The sequence below is a fragment of the Petaurus breviceps genome, unplaced genomic scaffold (assembly GCF_028583685.1).
Source record: "Petaurus breviceps papuanus isolate PSGF00001 unplaced genomic scaffold, PetGlider_PUasm1.0 189, whole genome shotgun sequence".
Lineage (NCBI taxonomy): Eukaryota > Metazoa > Chordata > Mammalia > Diprotodontia > Petauridae > Petaurus > Petaurus breviceps.
This window is the reverse complement of record NW_027185809.1, coordinates 29,299,079-29,326,907: the sequence shown is the minus strand read 5'-3', so window position 1 is coordinate 29,326,907 and position 27,829 is coordinate 29,299,079. Positions and strand designations below refer to the sequence as shown.

Here is a 27,829-nt window from a genome sequence, read left to right as displayed (position 1 = left end):
TGTGTGTGTGTGTGTGTGTGTGTGTGTGTGTGTGTGTGTGTGTGTGTGTGTGTGTGTGAAGTATCTGAGGCCGAAACCGAACTCGGATCCTCCTGACTCCAGGACCGGTGCTTTTACTCACTGCACCACCTAGCCTCCCCTAAGTTGAATATATTTCAAAAGTGAATAACAGGTGATGATAATGTGCATGCAGTATAAGTGAATGTGAATGGACAAAAGTGATTTACTTTGGTTAGATTAGTGTGTTTGTTTCATCTTCTGAGTCTGTTTTTATATTTGTCTGGGTTGGTTTTTTTTCCTATTCTTTGTGTGTCTGGTTTCCTCCATCCAATTCTGCCTTTATTTTCTTCTTTACTCTACCCATTCTTACCTCTTGTCTTTCTTTCTCACTCTATCCTTGTGTGTATTTTTTCATTTCTCAGGTTGCTCACCTTACTTAACTTCTCTCATTTTTATGAAACTAATAATGCTATAAATTTTCTAGTTTAATGCTATTAATTTTTGCTCTGTGGATAAACTCTTGTTAGTTAATATATTGGATATTAAGTTCTGTTTCAGTTCATCAAGCATTTTGTCAATACCTATTATGTGTCAGGCACTATGCTAGGTGCTGGGAATGCGAGGACCAAAATGAAGCAATCCTGTCCTCAGAGGGTTTGCATTCTACTGGGGCAAAACAGTATGTATTCAGCTAAGTAAATTCACAGTATATCCAGAGTAAATACAAAATAATTTCAGGTAAGGGAGAAATCCTGATAACTAGGGGAGATCAAGAAAGGCCTTATGTAGGAGGTGGTACATAAACTTAGCTTTGAAGGGAACTAGGAATTTCAAGAGGTCAAGGGGAGTGGGAGCATTCCTGGTGTGGAGCGTAAAACCCAGGTCATGGACAGGAAGCAACAAATAGGCCAGTTTTTGTTAAGATTGTAGAATGTGAAGGGGTGATGAAAGATTTATACTAAATCAGTCTGTAAAAATAAGTTTGAGCCAGATTGTGAAGAACTTTAAATGCCAAACAAGGGAGTATATATTCTCTCCTAGTGTCAATAAGGATGACTAAAGGCTTGTGAACCAGAAAGTGACTGGTCAGGCCTATACTGAGTGGAGGATAGTTTGGAGAGACAAGATTAGAGGAAAGAACTAAATTAAGAGGCATTGGAATAGTGGAGGCCAGAGACAGTGAAGACTTTAACTAGATGGTGGCGTTGGCAGTACTGAGTTTAGATAGCATGAATTGATAGTGGATTTCCTCTAGTAGTATTCAACAGCTTTAAAGTAGGAATGAAGAATGTGGATGGTGGGGGTAATCCAGGATGTTATGGAAAGAGGTGAGATGAGATGAGCAATCATAGGACAAGGGAGCAAGGGATTTGAAGAGAGTATAAAGTTGAATTTGTTAGTTATAGCATCAAGATTTCAAAGGGAGGAAAGTGAAGCAAGAGCAAGGGTGATGGACTGGAAAAACAAGGAGGAAGGGAGGGACTGGGAATTGTGATGACTGTAAAAAAAAAAATAGGGTTAGGAGTTGTGAGGCATGGGGACAGATTAGAGAATAAGAGAATAAGACAGGAAATTTAAGAATTCTTCGCTGTGGAGGCGCAACATTTGTGAGGTGAAGATGAGGTCAAGAGTATAACTCTGTCTGTGACTCATGTAAAGGTATTTGAGGAAATGTCAGTAGTTTAAACTCGCCAGGTATAAAGGCCAGTTGGTGTAGAAGGAGATGTTATTGCATAATGGCAATAGGGAAGGGTCGGGATGTGACTGTGAGGAACAGTGAATACATATTTTCTTCCTCCAGGCCCAGTGTGAACCATGAGAGCTATGAGAAATGTAACATTCAAGACTGGAGAGAGTGGCCAGTGTCTTTTGGGTGCAGCAAGGTTTCTATGATTGCAAGAAAATGGAATGAATGTTAGAGAAAGAAGTATACTAGGAAGGAGCAACTTGTTAACAATAGAAAGGGTTTCCAGAGTGTACAGTGGAAAAAGAAGACTGAGTGGATATACAGTGACTGACCTCTCGGTAAAGACATAGGTTTCTAGAAGCATAAAGGTCAAGTCACCTGCCAAAAAGGTAAAAAAAAGATTGATTTAAAAACATTTGAGAAAAAGGTTTATGCTTTAAGTAAAGTAAGCTTGTTGGTGTGGACCTAACTCAGTTATTTGTTGTTCAGTCATATCTGACTCTTTGTGACCCTGTGGACCGCTCCATGCCAGTACTGCCCTTGGGGTTTTCTAGGCAAAGATACTGAAGTGGTTTGCCATTCCCTTCTTCAGTGAATTAAGGCAAACTAGAAATTAAATGACTTGCTGTAATAGTAATGGAATTTAAAGATCCCCCTGTATTGGCTTGGTTTTGGGGTTGAGTGTTGAAACCCAGAGCTTGGGAATCCCATGGATTTGTTGATGGGAAGATAGAGGACTGAGCTAGGAGGAGCTGGTGCCCTGGATTTAGAGGGGCACAAGTAGAGAGAAGGCCTGAGCAGAGAGAGAGGCAGAAGAACATTTGGGAGCAGCATTGAGGGCCAGTTGGATCTGTCCAGGACTTCTGAGAGCTGCCACCCAGAGCTGCCAAGGACTGAGGAGACATGGCTGTTATGCTGGTACTTTGTCTATTTTGATATTGTTTTGCCAGATTCGTCCGCTGGTGAAGGACAGTGCTGTTTTTGCAGAGGTCCTGGAACCTTGCTATATTCTGTATTTTGATTTTCTCTGTTCTGTGAATGTTTTGCCTTAATTTGTCACTGAAGAAAATGGAGAGTTACTATGCTGGTATTCTGAAATTTGGAAGTTGCCTTTGCTTGGCATTACATTTGCCCAGGGTCATACAGCTAGTAAAGGTCTAGGATTAGATTTGAATTCGGGTCTTCCTGACTCCAGGCCCAGCACTGCCAGAGCTGCCTATCTGCTTCAATTTAGTCATAGGAGATAACTAATAGCTGAATTCTACATCTTTTACATAAGTCACCAGATGTTTTGACTGCTGATGTTTACAGCTAATAACCAGCCAAGAAAACTGTAAGTAAATTAATTCTGTTTTTAAAAACATTAAACAACCCTAATAAAAATTTCTCTGCTTTCTGAAGTGAAAAAATGATAACCAGATGATTCATCCAGTTAAAAAGTAGCAGAACTTGAGACTGACTGAGAGTTTTCTTTCACCATAGGACACAAACACTCTTACATATTAGGCCTTAGCCTGACCTCTAACACTTACTAGCTGTGTACCTACAGGCAAATCATTAACCTCTCTGAGCTTTAGTTTTCTCATTTGTAGAAAGGGTATAATACTTCTCCCTACTTCAAAGGATCTTAGAAGGCATGAGAGCCTGCCCTGCCTTTTTACAAATGAAACTGAGTCCAAATGACATACTCATATGTCAGAAAATTAGTAGCAGTCAGGATTTGAAATCATATCTTCTGATGCCAAATCTAGCATTCTTTCCAGTACACTATGTTTTTTTGTGAAGAAAAATAGTTTGTAAATCATAAAGTACTATATAAATGTCAGTTATTAAAAATAAAATAAAAACTATACATTTTGAAATGCAATTTGCAACTATGCCTCAAAAGTTATTAAATTGGACATAACATTTGACCCAGCAATACTGTTACTAGGCCTGTACCCTAAAGAGATCAAAGAAAAAGAGGGAAAGGACTGATAACATACAAAAATATTTATAGTCAAGTCAAATCAAATGCAAAAACAGTCCCTGCTCTCAAGTAGCTCACAGTCTAATGGGGGGGGGGGGGTGATCAAAAAATGCACGAAGGCCAGAAAAAACAAAAAGAAAAAAAAAGAAAAAAATCAAAAAAAAAAAAAACACAAAAAAAGAATCAAATGCAAAAAGTCTCCCTTCTCAGGGGTAGCACAGGGTGGGGGGGGGGGGGGGAAATCTGAAAACAACTATGTACAAACAAGATCTAGACAGGATAAAGTTGAAATAATCTCAGTGCAGAACTAGCACCAGAGGGGAGCTGGAAAGGCTTCTTCAGAAGGTGGGCTTTTAGCTGGGACTTCAGGGAATCCACAGAAACCAGGAGATGGAGATGGGGGCATGGGAGTTCAGGCATATGGATTGCCCTTTGAAAATGCTCTGGGTTATTCTTCTATATATAATATGACCAGTAGGTTTAATAAGAATGTATATGTAGAGCCTATATCAGATTGCACACTGTCTTGGGTTAGGGAGAGGGGAGGAAGCTGGAGAAAATTTGAAACTTATGTAAGTAAATGTTGAAAACTTAAAATAAATTAATTAATTTAGAAAAAAAGTGATAAAGAGTGATTCTTTTCTAGACTACTTTTAATTTCATTAAAAGGTGATAGCATAAATATTCTCAAATTAAAAAAAAAAGAAAAGAATACGAGTAGGATGATGGAGTGTCATCAAGGAAACCAGTGTCACTGGATTGCAGAGTACCTGGAGGGGAGGAAAGTGAGAGTGGGAAGGTAGGAGTTAGGAAAGGTTATGAAGGGTTTAAAAAGCCAAACAGAGGATTTTATATTTGATCCTGGAAGTAATAGGAAGCCACTAGAGTTTATTGAATTCGGGGGAAAGAGGGTAGTGGTGGTGGTGATAAGGGTGACACAGTCAGAATTGCACTTTAGGAAGGTCACTTTGACATTTGAATGGAGGATGTACTGGTGTGGGAAACCAACCAAAGTGCTCATTTCTGTAGTCCAGGTATGAGGTGATGAGGCCTACAGCAGGGTGTTGGCCGTGTCAGCGGAGAAAAAGAGATGTAGTCACAAAGGTGGAATCCTCAGGTCCTGGTAACAGATTGGAGGAGTCAGCGATACCATGTAGGTTGCATGCTGGTGACTAGGAGGATGGCAGTGTCGTGAATAGTAATAGTAAAGTTAAGAAGGGGGAGAGAAAGTTAATGAGTTCAGTTCTGGACATGACAGGTTTATGATGTCTACAGAACATACTGTTTAATAGGCAGAGATGGGATTGATGATCAGTAAAGAGTCTAAATAAATGGATCCAAGAATCATCAACTTTAAATACTAATAATAGTAATAAAGTAGTTAGCATTTATATAGTGCTTTTCAAGATTTTTCAGAGCACTTTACAAATATTTTCCTCATAACTCTAGGAGGTAGGTGCTATTCTTACTATTATTACTACTTTCCATCTTTATAGATGAAGAAATTGAGGCAGAGGTTAAGTGACTTGTGCAGGGTCACACAGGTAGTAAGTATCTGAGACAGCATTTGAATCTCAAGTCCAGCACCCTATTCTATCCATTGCGATGCCTAGCTGCCTCAAGATTCATTATCAAGATGATAATTAAATGGAGCAGATGAGTAAAATGGAGGATTTTAATTAGTCCCCTATTTTATTCCAGTCAGTATTAACCAGTTTAGTGTGATTCCATAGGGACATATTATTATCAGTGTTACACTTTTCTAGTAATAGTAATATATGTTTAGTCAGTCTAGTCAACTATATAAGAATTACATACATGTATTAGAATTACATATATTAATACATATTTTACATATATTTAGGGATAATTGTATAAGGTAGAGTCTTTCTTTTATAATAAGCCCAAAAACTTTAAACTCCAAACAATTAGTTCACTGTTTACTAACCTGATATAAAGTTCCCTTCCCTAACTGAAATGCTGACTAGGGAACCTCCGCCCTTTTGGTCTGTAGGGCCATGGATGGGGCTATGGTAGGACTCCAGACTGCCTTTGGCTTTGGCTTAATCACTGTGATCAAAACCCAGCTGTGGATGGAATGTCCTGATGTGATATGGCAAGTACCCCAACTTATTTTTGTACCTCTGGACCACTATCTCTTGCCCAACATGATGAGGGCCCCATCTTATAATCACTTGGTCAGCAGAGATGACCCCTGCCTTGTCCATCCTGTGACCACCCATGCTGATGCATCATTTTTGGTCCTCCTGGGACCAGATCACCTGGAGGGTCAGAAGCAAGATCTGTCAACCAATGCAACTGTATTTTACTTTGCCTCTTCTGTGTCCGGGTACCAAGCCCAGGCCCTGGGGAAAGGGGGCATCTCAGATCATGAGGAAGATCTGAGGTCCTAGTCATCAAAGAGGGCCAGTTCCCTTTAATAAATGGTTATTGGCTTGGACCTCTGCCTCAGTTTCTTTTACTGTAAATTGGACAATTTTGGACCCTACATGAGATTAGCAGGTGAAATAGGATAGAGGTAGAAAATAAGAAGGCACATTACAGAACCTTTGGGGATACCCACAGTTAATAAATGTGACCTGGTTGAAGATAAAACAAAGGAAACTGAAGAGCAGTCAGATTAGCAAAGAACTTGGAGAGAACAATGTTTTGAAAACCTAGAGAGAATAGAATATTAACAAGAGGGTGATCCACAATGTCAGAGGCTAAAGAGGTCAAGCAGGGTGAGGTTGAAGAGAAGGACGTTCAATTTGGCAGTTCATTGTTATCTTTGGAGAGAAGTGAATGGTGAGGTTAGAAGCCTGAGTGCAGAGAGTTAAGAAGAAAGTAAGAGGAAAGGAAGTGGAGGCACAATATTGTTGATGGCCTTCTCCAGGAGTTTAGACCTGAAAGGGAACAGTACAGGGGGGAATGGACAAATCAAGTGAGGACTTTCTGAGGGTGATGGAAACATGGGTGTATCTTGAGGCTGCAGGAAGGCAGCCAGTGGACAGGGAGACATTGATGATTAGCGAGAGCAGCCAAGACTACCAAGATCTGAAATTCAGACAAAGTTTTCTGAAACTCAGGAAAGAAAATAAGGAGGAGCTGGATCGCAGTGCTGAGTCTTAAAATTCCTAGAGTGCAAAGGGCAGGGGAAGGCTGAAGAGGAGTGGAGAGAAGGGAAACAGCAAATCAGAACAGAAAAGCTATTTGAGCTCGTGAGGAGAAACTGCACAGATTAACTGAAAGAATTCTTTGTTCTGACCATGACCTGCAGTCTGTCCAATCCTTAGTACTTTGCCAGGCCATCACTCCTATTCAGGCCGCACTTTCTTCCCTTCACAGTTTCAGTCCCTTGGTGAATACTGTCCTCTGATCATAAATCCCTTGCTCCCTTGTTCTATTGCTTCTCACTCTTTGCCAAGCCCCAACCCTGGATTACTGCCATCTTCTCTGCTCTTCCTCGCCCACTTGGTACTGAATGGAACTGGAGGAAGTCATGCAATCACCCTGACTGGATCTACTACACATTTGTTACCTAATCACAACTGGGCCCTTATTGCATCAAGGCAGTCCTTTTACTCCTTGATTGTTTCTTTATCTCTGCTGTTCCAGTAACTGTTCCAAACCATCCCTTCTCTTCTCAAGCCTCTCACATCATTTCTCCCCACCCCACTCTCAACTGAATTCCCCTTTTGTGCTTATTAAGTAAATCAAGGCCATTTGCTAAGTTTCCTCTTCTTTCCTTGTCTCATCACCCCTCTTAACTTCACAAATAAATCCTTGACATAATTACCCTTCCAACACCAACACCCCTCTCCTTCACTGTTTCCTCCTTTGGTCTCTGATGAAGAGTTTACCCTTCTCTTCATCAAGACTGATGCCCCTACATAATCCCATCCTCTCTCATCTCCAGCAGATTGCCCCCACAGTTGTCCCTTTCTTGTCTTTAATATTTCCTCACTCACTTAAACCCTTTCTGCTGCCTACCAAGTATGTCCCAGTCTTCCCTGTCCTCAAAAAACACTCACTAGATCCCACCCTCTCTACTAGTTAAAATTCTATATCTCTCCTAATTTTCTCAGCCAAACTCCTTGAAAAATTGTCTGTAAGCAGTGCTTCCACTTATCTTTCCTCTCTTTTATACCCACTGCAATTTGTCTTCTGACTCACCTGAAGCTCTTCTTTCAAAAAATTACCAGTGGATTCTTAATTGCCAAGTCTAAGGATTCAGTTCTTATTCTTTTTGACCTCTCTGCCTCAGTTTACCCCTATTAGCCAGTCTTCCCAGGTACCCTCTATTCTCTGGTTTTCTGTGACTGCTTCTCCTGGCTTTCCTCTACTTTTCTCCTCAGTTACTTATATTGGAGGTAGCAAAACACACAGCCCCCAGCATTCCATAGTGTGGTCAATTAAAATGTAATTGGGAAATGTTTAAATAAATAAAAAAAATATAATGAAGCATATATAATATTACATTGTAAACTTAAGTCAATATGCAGCCCACATGGATCCTTATGTGTGGACTAGTAGCCCCTGTTGCTGTTTGAGTTTGACATCATTGGCCTAAATCAAGCCCACTCTCATGGGTTCAGTTACTATCTCTGTATTGATGATTACCAGATCTGTGTATCCAGCCCCATGTCACCAGCTGCCTACTAGACATTTCAAACTGGGTATCCTATAGACATCTCCAACTCAACACATCCACATTATCTTTATCTCCAAACATAGCTTTCTTCTCAATCTTCTTGTTAATGTTCTTGGGGTCACTCAGGATCACAACCTCAGAATCATCCTCAGTTCTTCCCTCTCACTTATTCTACATATACAGTGAGTTGCCCACTTTTGTCTCCCAAGGCCCTTGGTTTAGGCCCTCATCACCTGGACTATTGTAATCATCTTATTCTTGCTTCTAATCTCTCCCTACTTCAGTTCATTCAACAAAGTGATTTTTACCAAAGCATGGGTTGTCTTATGTGACGTCACTCTTTCCTTGGGCCTCCAGTGGTATCTTATTACCTCTAAGATCAGCTATAAATTTCTCTTTGGCAGTTATAGCCCTTCACAATCAAGCCCATTCCTGCATTTACAATCCATGTACTCCACTGTCCAGCCATAATAAGCCTACACATGACACTCCATCTCCTATCCCCATGCCTTTATATTATCTGCCCTCCATGCCTAGAATATACTCCTTTCTTACCTCTGCCTCTTGGAGTCCCTAATTCCAAGTGCTACCTTGTATATGAAGCCTTTCCTGAGTTCTTACCCCTTCACCCATCCACATAGATTGTTGTCCACTTCCCAAAATGACCTTGTATTCATTTTGTATATATTTCATATCTATATATATATACATATATATATATATTTTTTTTTTTAAACAAAAGGATCTAGAAAAGCAGTGGTAACTAAGGAATTCCTTCCCTGACTTCAGCTGTCATCCTAGAGCATTTGTTTTTATTTTGAGATCTTTCAGTGTTTGGAAAGGAAAGCAAAGCTTGTATTGAGGCATGAACTTGGGGTAGTCTAGGCTTTATAGTATAAAGCTTTGCAGGAAATGGTTCTGCCATCGTGCTGATTTGTTTACTTAGAAATGTGCGTGTAGTCTTCCCAGTTAGGAAATGTGCTCTATGAGGGCAGGGTCTGTTTCATTATCTTTTGTCTTTTTATATTTGGCTCTTGGGCAATACTTGTCATAGATTTTAATAAAGGCATGTTGATTGATCTCTGTTTTAAAGATGAGAAAACAGAGGGTCAGAGAAGTGAAGAAATGTCAGCTCTGCTCTTTGATCCAAGGTCTTTTCTAAGACTCACTCTTCCCACCCACCCCACCCCTCACCCACCCAGGGCTCTTTCTAATTCTAAACTGCCTCCCTCATTCATCCTGAAGATTTAACTAGAACATTCAATTTGCCTAAATATTTTAATGCATTGAAGTTTTTGTGGGCTCTTCTATTGTTAGGATAATCCTAACTGGTGGGAATCCACTAAGACTCAACTGATATTACTTCTAGAAGAATAATTTTGAAGTATTTATTTTGACATGTTTCATAGTTCAAGACCTAGAATTGTTATAAGTAATAATTTTTATTAAAGGATATAGATTAATATTAAATCATTGATAACATAAAGTATATTAACTTAAGCCATCAGCAGTATAGATAGAAGCCAGATGAACTGAAAAAACCATGGTAACTAAGGAGTTTTTTCCCCTGGCTCCAGCTGTGATTTTGGAGTCTTTGTTTAAATATTGAGTTCCTTTTGTGTATGAGGGAAAAGCAAAGCTTGTATCCAGGCACGAACTTGGGGTAGTCTAGGCTGTGTAGCGTTAGAAGCCTTTCAACAAATGGTTCTGCCACCACACTGATTTATTCGTTCACATTTTCAATCCTGAGCTATTTAAGGACCATGGATTGTGAAGTGGTGGATCTCTGAGCTCAGATTTTAAAGAGACGTTTGCAAAAGATGGCAAGAAGAATATATAACCAAAGCTGAATACAGAAAAGTAAGACTAGTACAGAAAACCAAAGTCCAGAATAAGCCAAAACTCGAGGGAAAAAATGGTAAGAGCAACAAAAGGGGATTTCTTTAGCTGTTTGGAACAAGATGAAGAAAAGAAAGAAATGGGCCCCCTGTTTTGGAGCAGATATATTATAAAGTTCGCAGGGGAAAGAAGAAAGCACTCAACTTCTATTTGGTTTACATCTTTTCTGTCAAGCAGAATGCCAGAAGAAAGACTTGGAGTTACAGGACATGATTTATATTCTAACCGTCATTTGTTTACCTGGATGAACTTGGGAGCAGGTAACTTAACTTCTCTGGGCTTCAGTGTGATCATCTATACAATGAAAGGGTTGGTCTAGATGGTCACTAAGGTTCCTTCCAACTCTTGTGCTATTGTCATATGACCTTCAAAATGGAAATGTTAGAAAATTTGAGTAAGAATTAATTAAAACCTGTTAAAAGATTTTTTTAATTAAAAGATTTTTAAGATTGCACATAGCTGTTTTAAAGCAATTCATATCCAAGTCCAGATAAATTGCATTTGAAGATACTGAAGAAGTTAGGGATGTGATCCTAGTGACACTGTAAATAATCTCTAAGAAATAAACCATAAACTCAATACTTATCTCTAGCAAAATTTAAGAATGAATTAAGATAGCTTGTGAACACATAAAAGAACAAACTATCTGAAGTTAGAATGATGGAGTTAAACAAGACAGTTTTATTTTTTCTTTGGTATCTTCAATGCCTATCACAGTAGTTGCACACAGTAATCCTGCATATAGTAGTTACTTTAAAAGACTAAGATTATGTAGCAGCAAGCACCCTAGCATACCCAGGATAACTGTTAGCTTTTCTAAAGGAAAGCAATTGAAAAAGGGCTTAACAGTCTTACTTTAATCAAACATATATCATTTATCTAGTTCAGGGGAAAAAGTCAGCACCCTAAACTTCAGAGAATACAAACTGACATTACACACAGACAAAAAATACAAAGAAAATAACACAATTCTACAGACCAACAGACAGGGATTCTAGCTGTCTCATCATTACACACATAGTTACCATAGAGAGAAGTACCAACAACTGGGTTTTCAAAGCCAGGGAGCTCAATGGCTTCCCAGACTCTTATTTGGCCAAATTACACAACTCTTTCCAAAGTGAGCCCCAAAGCAAAACCTCACATCAGGGTGTGTGTGTGTGTGTGTGTGTGTGTGTACATATATACATACATACATATATATACACACATATATATACACACACACATATATACATACATACATATATATATATATAGCCTTCTCTAGGGTCAGATGACATCACAACCTTTGTGATCCACTGCCTAATTACAAAGTAACAATGTGTGGGCCTTCGTGAAAAACAAGCCTCCCCTAAGCAAGCTTCTCCTGTTGGGCTCCTCCACCCTTCAGCAAACTCCCCCCACCATAGGCTCCATGTGACCACATTCAGCCTATTAGGGGGCAGAGTATATTTTCAAATCAGGAAATGTAAAATCCAAATTAAAAGAAGCAAAAGTTCCCCTGTGCTCTGCATTATTCAGACATTTAGCATATTGTGTTTCGTTTGGGATACTGCAATTTATTTTTATTTTAGACGAGAAGTTCATTTAGACAGACAAAATGCTTGACTTGAAGGAAAAACTATCTAGAATTAATTTTTTTGTAAAGCAGTCGGGGTTAAGTAACTTGCTCAAGGTTACATGGCCAGTTACTTTTGTGTGCGTGCCAAGTGTCTGAGGCCGGAACTGATCCCAGGTCATCCCGACACTGGGGCCGATGCTCACTGAGCCACCTGGCCGCCCCTAAGCAATTGGGGTTAAGTAACTTGCTCAAGGTTACACGGCCTGGTGTTTCTGGGTGTGGTGCTAAGTATCAGTGCCCGGATTCGATCCCAGGTTATCCCAACTCTGGGGCCGGTGCTCTTAATTATCTGTAAAATGTGGGTGAAACTTACAGTATGGATCTCCAGTGAGTTATGAGATTATGCAAATCTTAAATATTTATTATATGAATATAATAAAATGTCAGAAAGTGATTAACAATGATGGAGTCATCCAAAAAGAGGATGGACTGTCCTTATTCTTCTAAAGGTTCTAGCAGAGGCAGTATGGCTATCTACCAAAGATCTGATAGATTTAATTTCAGCATATTTTTATTGGATATCTGCTATGAGAAAAATACTCTGTAGGGTGCAAAGATTAATTAAACACAATGTCCACAAGGACATTAGAGTCTAGAGGGCAAATGGGTGAGGAGGAGAAATAAGACAGGAATACAAATATAGTATAAGGTAGGATAATGTGTCATATGAAAGGTATAAAGTACTCTTAATGTAGAAAAGGGGAACTGATCATATACTCTTGGTTGGAGGATCAGCATAAATTTTCATGCAAGGCAGTAGCACTTAAAGTAGGCCTTGGAAGATGAAATATTCAGTCACATTTAAATGGCACTTTAAAGCTTACAAAATAATTTTTTCAGGAAATCCTGTGTAGTAGGTAGTACAATCAATCAAGAAATATTTGTTAAGTGGCTGCTTTATGCCAGGAATTGTGCCACATGCTGAGGATAGAAATACAATGAATTTAAACAATCCTGACTCCCAAGGATCTTATATTCTAATGGGGGAGACAAAGTAATATCTTCATTTTGTAGATGCGGAAACTGGGGTGTTGACTGGTAAAATGATGGCTTAACAAAATGCACATGCCTAGTAAGTGGTAGAGCCAAAGCTTAAGGCCAGACTTTCTGATTCCCCATATGGTGTTTTTTTCCAGCAGACCACATAACATTTTGACAGGTGCAGATTCAGGGAGAGGGTATTAGAGAGATACAGATACAGAGACAAGATAATGCAGAATATTTTTAAGCACCAGTGAGTAATCCAGTTTGACTGGTATGTAGAATACATGTGGAGGAGTAATAAGCAGGACAGGATAAGTTGAAATGATATTTTGGAGGGCCTTGAATGCCTGTTGAGGAACTTGTTAGTTGGTAGAGTAGCCAATGAAGATTTTTTAGTAGGGGAGCAACTTGATTTCTACATTGTGAAGGAAATGCGATTTCAAAGTTCAGTTCACATCCTAGAATTCTGTGATGTCCCGTAAGAACTAATAGAATTTGGAGCAGCTAGGTGCTGCAATGGATAGAAAAGCATGTGCCCTGGAGTCAGAAGGACCTGAGTTCAAATTTGGCCTCAGACACTTGACCCTAGCTGTGTGACCCTGGGCAAGTCACTTAATAGAATTTCCCAGAAAGTTGTAAAAGACTGAAAATTTCCCCATCTATTCTTTGAAATTTTGACCTGCTTCATTCTTTCTGATTTTTTTTTATGTCCTTCGATTTCATTTCCTTTTCAATAATGGCTTTCCCAACTTTCTTTTTATTATTCTGTCTGTCTTCTGCCTCCTCCAACATGAAAAGAACTCCTGGGTGACTCATTTTTACATAGTTTCTTTTATCTTGATATGGAAGCCAGAGTTTTAAAATTCAGACAAGTATCCAACCACTGGAAAACTTCTGCTGCTGAAGACTTTTTTTCTTTTTAAATAAAGCCTCACAGAAAAACTTAAGGTCATTTAGCCTCCATCTATAAATTGATTCTCTCCCCCTAACCACACGCTTAAATATCATCTAGCACTGAACTGTTTTTTTTTTTTCCTTTTAATTATCCAGTTTTATGAGAAGGACCTTTTTCTGCCCCAAGCATTATTATCTTGATAAAACATTGAAGCAGTTTTCTGTTGGTGGATTCATTAGAGAGGGTTAAATATTCTTGTCCTTATTACACGTGCATTGGATAGATTAAATCACTCACTTTTTGTTTTCCTTTTGAAGAGTAAATTATTTATTCTTCAGAAGTTCTAGGTAACTGACAAAATATAAATTGATAAATCATATATAAAATTGACAAAATTATATCATCATACAAAGATAACATTTGAGTAGAAAGAACCTACCTAGTGAATAAAAAAGGAGACTGAAATGGAGTAATTTCTTTCTTTGACCCCATAACTTATCTATAGGGTAGTCTTCATTGGCTCACTATTGCCTTTAGAATAAAATACATACTTTTTCAGGCTGGTGTCTGGTTTCAACTTACCTTTACAGTATTGTTTCATGATATTTCCCTTCACAGAGTAAACTGAACTATTAGCTTTTTTCCAAACATTGCTGTCCCTGATCAGGGGAATGCATTTCATTAACATTACTGCCTCTCAGAATCCTCATCTTCCTTCCTGTGCCACTTCTCCCATGGTCCTCTCAGTTGTTAAAAGTGTTGTTCCTCCTCAAATTAGCTCCTGTTGAAGGAGTTGTCTGCACAGACTTCATTTCCCACAATGCTTGGGGCCAGAAAAGCCTTACTTATTAGAGACTGTTGTCTGGACTACATTTCCTAGAAGGCCTTCCATGAGTCCGCTGCCTAGTGATATCTCTAGGGATAGGCTTAGGGTGAGGAGGGTTTTCTGTTGTTGTTGTTTTTTTTTATTTATTTAAAAGGACATGGAGGAGAGCCTGGCATGGCATTATTGGCACGAGATGGCAACATCCACGTACAGTGGTGGAATGGTGAATTCCTGTACCCAGCCTCCTGGAAATAGGCCTGAAGTGTAGTGGACAATGCCATATTCTTGGATCTAGCCTCCTCAAAAGAGAAGGAGAAACCATGTTGTCCTTGAGCTAGAAGAGCAGCAAAGGACTGGGCCATGATATATAGGAGCACACCTGGACACCTACCTCCAACCCCTATCACAGACACTTGTTAGCATTAGTCATACAGCCAGTGAAAGTCCAGTGAGTAAACTCCTAAGTGTTCTCTTTGGAGGGGAGCTTCAGCCACAAGGTGGTGCTATAAATCTGGGGGACTCTGCATTTGAGGGGGGGTGACGAAGTCTGGGAAGGGGCTCACAAAAAAGAGGGAAGGAAAATTGCCTTGACTATTCTTTATATCTATAGCTATAGATAGAAATTTTTCAAGGAATATCTGTATATAGTGTTACCTTAAACCAAGGACATCCTCAATGAGGGTATTAATAAATGGGCAGTATGGTTTTCAAGAGTGGACTACATCTTTGCCATCACTTAGTTAACTGAAAGGTATAGAGAATATATGATCCTATTTTGCTTGTTGTTTGTTGATTATTTTTTTTAATTGATTACATAGTATGAAGTTCCATGTTACAGGTTCTTTTTCAACAAGATGTCTTTCATACATACATCAAAAGCATTCAAGATTCCTTCACAAATGTATTGGAAGTAACCCTATTCAGTGACCCTTTGATCCTAAACAAAAGGCATGGCATAAAAAGGGGGAAAGGGGGTGTTCACCAAAGATTTTCATCACTGTAATAGAGGTAATGACCTGAAACTTTCCATTGAAGCAGAGCATATATTTTTAATATCAACATTCTCCTGGCATTGTTATTTGTCAGTGAGCTATGGAATACAACAGTATCTAAAGAATTAAAATGGAGGGCATGTGGTGGGTGTAAGCAGAGTATATAACATGAAATAAATGAGAAACTTCAACAAGATGTTACTGAAGAATTGTATGATAGGAAGAAAAGATGGGCTGGTCATATAGTAAAGATAATGATTGACAGCTGGACAGTCAAAGTGTTTTCCATTAATATTCCCTCAATGTCAAGAGAAGGTAAGGAAGGACTCTAGCATATTTCGTAGACCACTTGTGGAAAACTCATGGAAGGACATATATAAGTTGCATAGTTAGATAAGGAGGCATGGATGGGTTGTAATCTCCATGTTGAAGGACCTTCCAAACTGATGAAATCATGAATTCATTGGAGTATTTGAATATTTCTAGCCTAACCCCATGCATAGGGGAGAAGGTGGATACTGAAGTCCTTTTTTAACTTTTATTTAATGACCTAGGCATGAGCCAAATTCCATGGTTGGGGCCCCCCAAAAGAACAATTGGACCTAATCTGTGTAAACCTAGAGGTTGGCGTTTGGGATCATGGGGTATTTTGGGGTGATTTTTCTCAGAGCCAGTGACTCAGATGACTGGTGTGACACACCTCACAATTCAAAATGTAGCCATTTCTGCCTATAGAAGTAAGGCCAAGCTAAGGATCAAAGCCCCTGTATGGTATTGCATTCATTTGTTATTATACTTTGTGCTGAAACTACTAGTTGACCCTCTGTCCCACTGCTCACCCCACCCCCGTTTGGAACATTCTCTTCTCAAATGGAAGAAGCAAATGTAGTAAGTGAAATGTATTGTAATCCTCCTGTCCTCATCTGTTGAGTTAATTGTTTTCTTTGAAGTAGATTATAATTGTATGTAGGAATGAGTGATCACATGAGTAAATAAAATTTATTTTCCATTTATCTTATCCAGATATCTGTTTATACTTCTAGTTGTTGGTGTAGAGTAGGACATGCTCCTTGGGATCAGGGACTGTTTTGATTTTTTTTTTTATCATCAGTTTCCAATCCAGTACCTTGTATGTAATAAATGTTTGTTAAATTGAATTTAACCACTTTAATCTCTGTTTTCCATCAGAAAATCGATAACCATTTGTTGATTTCTGTCTCTAGGGGGAATGTGATGACAAGCAAAGGCATATGTTGGCACATTTTGTATTCATGAAACTTCTTATCAAAAGAAATTCTTATATACATTTTTTTAAATGTGAATCCCTGTTTACCTTCTTTTTACCGTATCTCCCTTTTGCATCGTATTCAACTTGGACAAGAATTACTGAATTAGTTTCACTTACCAGCTATAAAGAACAATGCCTTGTTGTTTGAGTCCATAGCACTGCTGATAAATACTTAATTACATATGTTATTCATATACTACTCTTAGCCTTTTAAGAACTACCAGAACTTTTAAAAAAAATTTAATTGGTAATTTGAATATGTCAAAACAGATCATACCTCACTTTGTTGGGGGGGGGTGTAAATTCCTGTACCTTCTTTTGAGCAGAAGGGCACAGCTGTGTAATTGTTTTAATTAGTAACTACACAGCCGATTGACATCTACCTAAGTCAGCGAATTCTCCTTTTCTGGAGTTGAGGAAGGGAACTATCAGTGTATTTCATGTACCCTTAATGTCCTAGTCATTAAATGAGTGGAGGTTATATAGGAAACAGCTGCCGAAATTTGCACATGGGATGGTAAGGAAGCAGTGAGCTTATTGTGGAGATTTAAAATTTTTTAAACTCCTACTGAAAATCCAAGCATGTGACATCTTCAGAAGAAATAAGGAAAAGCTTTAGAAAATAGATCAGTCCAATCAGCAGCGGAACATGTGGCAGCCTTGTTTAACCTGAATAGCTTCTCTTCTTTTTCTAGCAAGGGGCAAGTTGCCAAGCACAAGGACTAAATAAATAGGCTTAATCTAATTGGGTCTGTAGGGGAGAAAACACTTGGCTTGTTCTATTATGAAAGAGACATGCACAAAGTCAGCATTCCTTGAGCTGTTAAAGCATCATTATATATAACAGAAAATCTGTTTTCTTGGAAATGCAGTAATGGACACAGGCTTGGTTCAAGTGGTCTAGAAATTTAGACTTGTGACTTCCAGACCTGTCCTCTGCATGTAGCATTTAAACAAAGACTAGTTTCCTCCCATATCTCATAAGAATTTTTATTTATATATATTTTTTAATATACCTCTTCCATTCTACTCTTTTTATTTTACTTTTTGGGGGATATTTTACAACTGGAATAGGTTCCAATGGGAAGAATGGGATGGGACCCTATCACAAAATTTCAGAACATGAAAGAACCTCAGCAGCTATCCAGTCTTACCCATACCTGAAAAGTGACCCTCATACAGTATAGTCTTCTAGCACCTGTTTGAAGGAAGGGGATGCACAGAAGGGAAACATTGCTTCTTCCAAGGCAGCTGCTCTACTTCTGCACAGCCATCAGAGGAAGGACATCAAGCCTAAGGTTGCCTCTTTGCAACTTAAATCCACTCTGAATATCTGAGGATAAACTGAGATTATGACATCCCCCAAGTCTTTTTTTTTTCTTTCTCTAAACTAAGCATCCCCAGCTTTTTCAAATAATCCTTATGACTGGGGCTTATGGCATAGAATTGGAACTTCTATGTAGAAATCTAAAGACTGGATATTATTAGTCCCAATTCTATCATGTTAGATATATGCTTTTGTATTAACTCTCTAAGACTAATGTTGTTATTCGGTCATTTCAGTCATGTCCAACTCTTTGTGACCCCATTTGGGGTTTTATTGGCAAAGATACTGGAATGGTTTCCCATTTTCTTCTCCAGCTCATTTTACAGATGAGGAAACTGAGGCAAACATGGTTAAATGACTTGTCCAGGGTCATACCCACAAGTGTCTAAGACCGGATTTTAACTCATATCTTCCTGACTCTAGGCCTAGCACTTTCTCTAACCACCTAACTGCCCCTGGGCTATCTATACATCTTTAAAATGAGGGAGTTGACCTGGATGATATCTCCAAGGTCTTTTCAAGTGTTCTATAATCCTGTAATATTATTTAGTAGTCAGTCTCAACCCCTTGTGCCCTGCTTCCATTATTCAAGTGAAGCTTTTGCTCCAAAGTCACCTCTTAATTGTCAAATCCAATGATTTTTTTTTTCATTCTTCATCTTCTGCATTCTTTCTGCAACAGTTAATGCACAGCTACCTTCTGAAAATTCTTTCTTCCCTTGACTTTCATGACACTACTTAGAGTTCTTTTCCTATTTGTTTGGCCTTTTCTTTTTGGTCTACTTTTGTGGTTTATAATCTTCTTCCTCCTGCTCACTAGAAGCCCTCATCTCCTTGTGACTTTTTCTTTACTGACTCCTTAGATAATCTCATCCATTCCCATGGCTTCAAATGTCACATCAATGAAATTGACTTCCAAATCAGTTTATCACTGTAGTCTTGGTCACTTTGCTGATCTTCTGTGTTGCATCTCCCATTGTCAGTTGAACTTTGCCATCGGGAGAAGTCCTTCCAGCCTCTCAAAAACAACATGTTCCACCTAAACTGGCCCCTACTCAGCATCCCTATTGCTGTTGAAGAGACCATCATCTTCTCAGTCATCTAAGTTGAAATTTAAGCCCAATGACATCATCATCATCATCATCATCAAGGATTCACAAAGCACTGTGTACCATGTACTATGCTAAGCATTGTGAATACGAAAGAAAAAGTGAAACATTCTCTACCTTCAGTGACCCAGTGAGGAGGTAGACCACATATGTATGTATGTATATATACATACAAGATATATATAAAGTAGATATAAAAACAAGGTAAATTTGGGAGAGCACTAACAGCCAGGGGTGAGGCTAGAGGTGAGGACTGAAAAAGTTTTTTGCAGAAGGTGGTATTTGGGCAAAGTTCTTGAAGGCCAGGGATTCTTAGAGTCAATAGTGAGAAGGGAGAACATTTCAGAATAGCCAGTGAAAAGGCATAGAAATTGGAAATAGTATGTCAGTATAACTGAATTGTAGAGTATAAGGTGAGAAGACTGGTCACAAAGGAAGGAGCCAGATTGTGAAGAGCTTTAAATGCCAAACAGATGATTTTATATTTGATCCCAGAAGTAATATGGAATTACTGGAGTTTGTTGAAGAAAGGGATAGGGGTAACTTGACCAGACCCATGCTTTAGAAAATTCACTTTGGTAATTGTATGGAGGGTGGATCAGCGTGGAAAGAAACTTCAGGTGGGAAGACCAGTTACTTCAGATAATCTAGGCAAGAGGTGATGAAGGCTTGGTCTAGACTGGTGGCTCTGCATGCAGTAAAAAGGGCGTGTATGAGAGAAGTGTTTCAGAAGTAGAAATGACAAGATTTCAAACCATATCTTGGACTTGTGGAGGCAGTGACAGAGAAGAATTGAGGATTACACCAAGGTTGTGAGCCTGGATGAGTAGACAGATAAGGGTACTTTCTATGGACTGGGTTTTGGCCTGCGTGGGGCACACACACCACACTTCCTGACAAAACAGATTAGAATGTAATTGGAAAATACTTATCTATGTTTTACTGTATTTTTATTTATTTTGTTAAGATGAAATTGAGTCAATATGCAGCTGTCAGGGATCCTTATGGGTAGATTATTGGCCCTCATTTCTATTTGAGTTTGACATCACTGTTCTTTAGTAATAGGGAAGTTTAGAAGAAGGGTGGGTTTGGAGAAAAGATGATGAGTTCTGTTTTGAACATGTTTAAATTGAGATGCTTATGAGGCCTCTGCTTTACCCGTGTGTGTGTGTGTGTGTATTCATTCTGTTTACATTGTTGTTATAATTGAATATATTATTTTCCTGGTTAACTTTGCTTTGTATCAATTGTGAGGGATGATTCTTTGGGTGGAGGAGAAGAATATATTTTGAAATGAAGGTGATGTAAAGATAAGAAATAGTGATAAACATTTAAAATTTTATTTTAAAAAATAACTTAAGAAGTTATAAAATCACACTGAAAATTTATAGTTTTTAAAATCATATATTTAAAGGGAAAATGTTCTTAAAACTTTTTTTTTTTTAAAGCAATCAGGGTTAAGTAACTTGCTCAAGGTTACACGGCCAGTTATTTCTGGGTGTGGTGCTGAGTGTCTGAGCCCGGGATTCGATCTCCAGGTCGTTCCAACACTGGAGCCGGTGCTCTTACTCGCTGAGCCACCTGGCCGCCCCTAAACAATTGGGGTTAAGTAACTTGCTCAAGGTTACACGGCCAGGTGTTTCTGGGTGGATGCTAAGTGTCCGAGCCCGGGATTCGATCTCCAGGTCTTATCAACACTGGAGCTGGTGCTCTTACTTGCTGTGCTACCTGGCCGCCCCCTTAATAAAACTTTTGAGATATTTCCAAAATAACATTGGCAGCTGAAATAATAGTCCTGAATATGTAATCGAATGTACTATAGAAAATGAGAAAATTTTGGTAAATCTTACACATTTAATGCGTTTTCTCTTCTGGGTCTTGTGGAAGGAGCTTCAACCAGACATCAGCCAAAACAATAAATATTCAGCGAGAATTTTGCAACATGACTTTTAAAATTCATTACAGGGACCTTCTCTTATAGGTGCCATCTAATGGGTTGAAGATATGACCTTACATCTTGTATTTCCTATAAATAATTACACTGAAAAGAACACTTCACTAGGAGCCTGGGAATTGGATCCTAGCGACAGTTTTGCTATAACCTCAGACAAATCTCTTCATTTATGTGGACCTCAGTTTCCTCATTTTTAAAAAAAAGATGCTAGGCCAGGTGATCCTTGATGGGCCCCTGTAGCTTTAAAAACCATCATTGGGGCAGCCAGGTGGCGCAGTGAGTAAGAGCACCGGCCCCATAGTCAGGATGACCTGGGATCCAGTCAGGACTCAGATACTTAGCACCACACCCAGAAATAACTGGCCGGGTAACCTTGAGCAAGTTACTTAACCCCAATTGCTTAAAAAAACAAAAAACAAAAAGCAAACCATCATTAAAGAGGTGGGAGGAATCATTTCTGGCCATTATAATCAGGAAAGACTTCATGAAAAAGGTGGCATTTGAATTGACTGTTGTAGAATATAACTGAGGAGAGAGGTCATAGAAGTTCCCCAGACTTAATATTTCATCTCCTATCTCCCACATACTATCTGTTATTGATCACTGCACCCTGCACCCAGCCATGCATGCCATCCTTACCTCTACCTCTTGGAAGTCACTAGTTTCCTATAAGGGTTGACTCAGGAGTCTATATAGAAACTTTTCTCTTACCCAGCAGTTACAAGTTGCCTTGTGTGTACTTTTCTGGGACAAAGTATGGAAGCTCCTTGAAGGCAATGACTGTTTTGATTTTGTCCATATACAGTGCTTATCACAATACCTCATGCATGACAGGTGTTTAATAAATATTTGATGAACTGCATTTAGTTTAATCCATAGGTGGTGGAGAATCATTGAAATTTTTAGAGCATATTGAAGGATATAATCCAAATGGTGCTTTGGAAAGATTAATCTAGCATCAGCATATAAAATAGATTGAAGGGGGAGGAGTCTGAAGTCAAGGAGGGGGTATTGAAAGAACCGACCCGGCATTCTGTGACAAGAAATTGAACAAGAAAGGAAGGTTCATCAGCATATGACAAGAGTGTGAATACTGGAAGAGAGGAAGAAGTTTAAAAAAATCACTTAAGAGATTTTGAGTCTTAAGTGACTGGAAATAATTAACCAAAGTATATGTTTCTATAATAGTTCATTTTTCCTGGTGTAAGACTTACTAACACTTTCCTTCTCCTTACAGTACCTAGGCCATGTAGAAGTTGACGAATCAAGAGGAATGCACATTTGTGAAGATGCTGTAAAGAGACTGAAAGCTGTATGTATATTTGTTTGTCAGCGTGTTAATGTGCTGTTGTTTGTCTGAAAATTATTACCCATATAACTAAAGCAATCTACTGTCATACTTAATGAGCACTTAATTCCTTTAAGGAAAAATGTGACTTTGCTAATATAGACCACCTGTGGTCTGTATGTACTGATTCACACTGCAACCTCTTGATTTGACAGACATTCCAGTGGAATTTTTTTTTTTCAGTCCATGCTGCATTTTTTTGGAACCAAAGTAAGTCAGGTGGGTCAGCTAAGTTGCACAGTGGTTAGAATACTAGCCCTGGAGGCAGGAGGACCTGAGTTCAAATCCAACCTCTGACACTTACTAGCTGTGTAACCCTGGGCAAGTCACTTAACCCCAATTGCCACCCCAAAAACCTCCAAACCCCAAAAACAAAGTAATTCAGGAAACATTTCTTGAGCACCTGCTGTTTTGTAGGCATGGTAAAGAAGAAACATGCTAGTATTTGAGGTGAGATATCATAGCATAGTAGATAGTGAGCAGAAGATAGAGATAGAGCCAGCCTTGAAGTTAGGAAGGTCAGGGATTTGAGTTCCACTTCTGACTGTGTGACTTAACTGTAACATTTAACGTCCCTGGAGGCTCTAAAATGGCAAGTTGCAAAATACTTGCTGATCAGTTTTGGTGTAATGGGAGTTTCCTCACTGGGAGTCCCATATACCAAGGAAATTTTAAACCTACCTGAGAAACTATCTCACCTACTAGAAAAAGTCCTCCATTTGGAGTCAGAGCATCTGGGTTTAAATCCCCGTCTCTGCCACATTCTGTTTGAATAACCTTAAACAAGCCCCTTCCCTTCTCTAACCTGTTATCCTTGTGTGTAAAAGGAGAGAATTGGACTAAATTTCCTTTGAGATCCTTCTGCTTCTAGATCATGATGCTGTTTTAAAGTCCCTTCCAGCTTTAAAATCTCTGACCCCATAGATACTCCAATTAGAGGATATATATTTCAGAACAAAGTGAAAATCCACCTCATTTTTATCCTCATCTCTACTTCCAGAGTGTGTGTGTGTGTGTGTGTGTGTGTGTGTGTACACAAATACATGCATTTCCTAAGTCTTCTCCAATATAACACATCCAACTCTCTAAACTCCACTACCTTTTTTTACACAAAATGGGAGACCCTTCTCCAGGATGGACTGTCCATTTTGCCTGAATTTCATGTCAGGCATGTATAAGTCTATTTGAGAAAAGGGTTTTTTTGTTGTTTTTTTTGGTTCTGTTTTGTTTTAAAGAAAAAGAAATTAAGCAACACAGGTTCTGAATTCTATGAGATTTTAGATAACACTTTGAATTTTCTGCTATTGGATAGATAAGATGATTGTTGAATTATCTGATATCTCTCTCGCTATGGGTGAATGAATTACTCCCTTTCTTCAACATGCTCTTTAACTATTATTGCACAAGCTTACTTCTGCATGCCAAATTTATCCTTATCCCAAAGAGCATTAAAGACCTATTGCTTTGGGTTTGTCAGTGAAAGGCTGCCATGAGGATGGCTTCTAATGACTGCTTTTTCTAATGGTGCTTGGTAATTCAAACTTTTCTTCTAAAGTGCATTCTGGATGATGTTTTGTCTGAATCTTCAAGTATCATTGGGATAGAGTACTGAGGAAGCAACCAAGTCAGTGAGGTCAAAATAGACATTATATGAAAAGAAACCCAGATGGTTCAATTTGGAGGAAAGGAATGCCCTTAAAATAATACATTGTGGTAGCTAAAGAACTATAATGCCATTTATACATTTGCCTTTTTTACTTCTTTCCACTCTCCCAACAGCGGATACTTAATCTTTGAATGCTTTTGTTGATAGAAGCTCTTCTGTGTCTATTTGCATAACAGAGTACTTTAAAATTAACCAATATACACAGTGTATCATAGTCATTTTGAGGGGACCATTGTCAAAGTTTCCTTATAAAGTGCTTTGCTGTTCCACAGACTTATACCCCTGTACGCTTAATTAGTGACACCTAGTGTCTCCCTCATTATCATGGAGAAAGCCTAGACTCACTGTTAACCTTTCTCTGGTACTAACTTTATATTGACTTACTATCTGTTCAAATATGGTTCCTACAGTGCAGGTGTAGAAAGCAGACAAGAATTGCTCATGACTTCTTTCAGTCTGCTTGGGGAACTGTACAAAATAACTATTGTAAGAGGTGCACTTACCAAAAAAACCCCCCACGTATTATTCCTCTTTTAGTTCTTCGAAAGTTGAAAATATCAAGTCCCAATGCTAAGGAGAAAACAAAACAAAGAGCCTCTCTCTCTCCTAAAGTTACAAGATGTAGAATGAGCTGTTCTGGAACAGGGTGAGTGCAGAGGTCTGGGAGGGGAGATGGCAAGCAAAAACCCCTCCCCAAATACTTGAAAACAACAACAAAAAAGTACAACCTGTTGAACAGAAACTGTGATAAATACACAACAATGCAAGACAAGTAAAAATGAAGAAGAGTGGGGGAAAAATAAAATTAAACAGTATGAAAATTTTTTTAAAGTGTTTACAATTTTAAGGAGTTTTTAGAGGTTACCTAATGGCAACATTTTCCCACATTCCATCAATTTTCTACTCATGATAACAGGACTTTTTTCTGCTGTTTTAAGGCACATTTAACTGTGGTCTATAGATGTCCCATTTCCATTTGAATGCACTCACCAATTAAGCAACATCTCAGAATTTCATTTTTCATGTCTGTTTCAACTGGTTGAGAGTAGGAATAAGAACTCATTCTATCTATTAATCACTAGTTCTCCTGAATAATTATGGAAAAAATTTGAAGTATTTGATAATACATTGAATAGTTTAAAAATTAGCTAGATATTAAAGCTGTCACAAGAATTTCATTACTAGAAAAAAGGGCATATATAGTTTTTTGAAGTCTAGATGTTGCTTATATTCACTTCTAGAACTCATAAAAACTAGAATTTGACATTCTTAAGGCATGTGATTTCAGTCTAGTGTTTTTATTTAAATTGGAAAAAGGAAAAAGCAATGGAAGCATCTTTCTATACACCTTTGAGTTCAGTAGCCCTATCTTCTTGTTGCACTAAAACTTACGTATTATCCAAGGGGAAGTAGGAGAGTATCGCTTTTTTTTTTTTTATTATAGAGACCTGAAAATTCTAAGGATTTCATGAAAGATGGTTTTGAAATTTGTTCAGAGAATACTTGGCAATAGTGCTTGAGTAGTTTAATGCACCATCTCAGAGAAGCAAGTACATATATAAAGACAAAATCCAGGTTTTATGTTAGTGGAAATGATGATTCTTTGATGTTCCTTGGAAGTAGTGTGTTTTATTTTTTCTGTTGTAGACTATTGAAAGACTGCTTATCTTTTGAATAACTAGTTTTTGTTTGTTGGCTAGTTGTTTTGGGTGGGGGCAGGTAGTAATATTTAGATATCTTGGGGTTTTGTTCTCGATACCAGAAAGTTTTGAGACCATAAGACTTATTTGTACCATGACATTCTAATGAATGTATATATTGACCAGATATGATCAATTATTAGTTTTACCTATACCAAGGAATATTACAAACCTTCTCATTGCATGTTCAATTAAAAAATATTCCTTCATTTTTCTAGATCTGCAAAGAGATTGGTATCTGTGTTGGTAGTAATGTCACCAGATTTAATCTTTTCAACTTTATAAAAGCTTAGCTATTTTGACCTCTCTGGAAAAATGGAAATATGTAGGTAGAAGGCACATCTGGAATTCAGTTCTCTCCCTTCTCTTCCCATATCTCTCCATCCTTTTTTCCTTCTACCCTCTCTTTTTTCCTTCCCCCCCTCCCATCTTCCTTTTTTCTCTTTCCCTCTTTACTTTTCTTCCTTCTTTCTCCTTTTCCTGACTTTTTCTCTTTCTTTTAAATGTAAGGGTGTGTAGGGCGGGAGGATGTTCCCTCAACCCCAATTCAACTATCTTTATACTAGAATGAATCAGTCAAAGACTCTCAGCATGTTTTAGGGTCACGTGTCTACATTCATGGAAGGTGCTCTGCAACCTCATGGAGTTGATTGGGGGACTCATCAAATTGATCAGAGATTCCCCCAATAAATCCCTCTTTCATAAATAGGATTGATTTTTTATAAATATGATAATTTTCTTTTATTTAAGTAGAAGCATTTTCTACCTCCCACCCCTTCCCCCATGTTTCCTTTCCATAAAATATGGTGAAAGGCCAACAGAATTTTAAACTTTCTGAAAGCCTTTGGAATTCTGTGGTACCCAATTCATATTGGCCCATATGTAAGTTGACAGTTTTTTTCTTCTTTGAAATCTTTGCTGTGTGCAATTTATAATTGCCTCCCCACCTCCCACCCCCAAAATATTCATTCAACAAAAATGACATGAAATGGCCTTCTGGCCTTTTTTATACTTGCTGTTTATATTTATCTAGCTGCTGATTGGATATAAATTAATTTTAACCTTAACTGAGTGTATTATTCCATACCACTCATGAATTTTATAAACAAGACTATGTTTTTCTAAAAAAAAAAAACTCCAAACCAGTCTGCTATAGAAAGAGTTTGGAGACTCACAGCCTGCTCCTGTATTAAAAAGGGCTTGTATTATGCCAAATGCTATGTCTTTACTGTTTTTCATAAATGATAAAATTTCCATCTAGACTTAGCTGTAAAAATATAGGCAGTGTTGGAGAATAAGCCTGCAGAATGAGACTTGTGCTAAGGTCTTTGAAACTTATTTGAGTTAAAAAGTTTTAAAGAATTATGTAGCAGTGATGCACCAAAATCTGATAGAAAAATGAATTTCCAGGTAGCACAGCGAGTAAGAGCGCCGGCTCCAGTGTCAGGATGACCTGGGGATCGAATCCGGGCTCCAACACTTAGCACCCACCCAGAAACACCTGGCCGTGTAACCTTGAGCAGGTTACTTAACCCCAATTGCTTAGGGGCAGCCAGGTGGCTCAGCGAGTAAGAGCACCCGCTCCAGTGTCGGGATGACCTGGATTAAATCTGGGCTCAATTACTTAGCACCACACCCAGAAATAACTGGCCCTGTAACCTTGAGCAAGTTACTTAACCCTGATTGCTTTAAAAAAAAAATGAATTTTATAGAGTCCTCTAACCTTGGAATGATGTGATTCTTGAATTAAAAAAGAATTATTTAGCATTGTGATACTGTTTGAATTTTGGAAGAAATTGAAAAAGCAACAAAAAAATCTCACTTTCTCATTCTTTCCCCACCCCTACTCTCAAGTAATCCCTTCTACTTTTAAAGTTATTTTAATATAATTTAGGAAATATTTGTACA

At 38.4% G+C, this 27,829-nt stretch overlaps 1 protein-coding gene across 9 annotated transcripts in view; it reads left to right on the top strand.

Moving 5' to 3' along the window:
• NUMB (NUMB endocytic adaptor protein) overlaps window positions 1-27,829 on the top strand; it is a 210,279-nt gene that overhangs the window by 142,423 nt on the left and 40,027 nt on the right. For all 9 annotated transcript variants that reach the window (XM_069092126.1, XM_069092122.1, XM_069092123.1 and 6 more), the window contains one exon: window positions 22,445-22,519. In XM_069092126.1, the coding sequence (XP_068948227.1) occupies window positions 22,445-22,519 (75 nt within the window). The remainder of the gene's footprint in view (window positions 1-22,444; window positions 22,520-27,829) is intronic.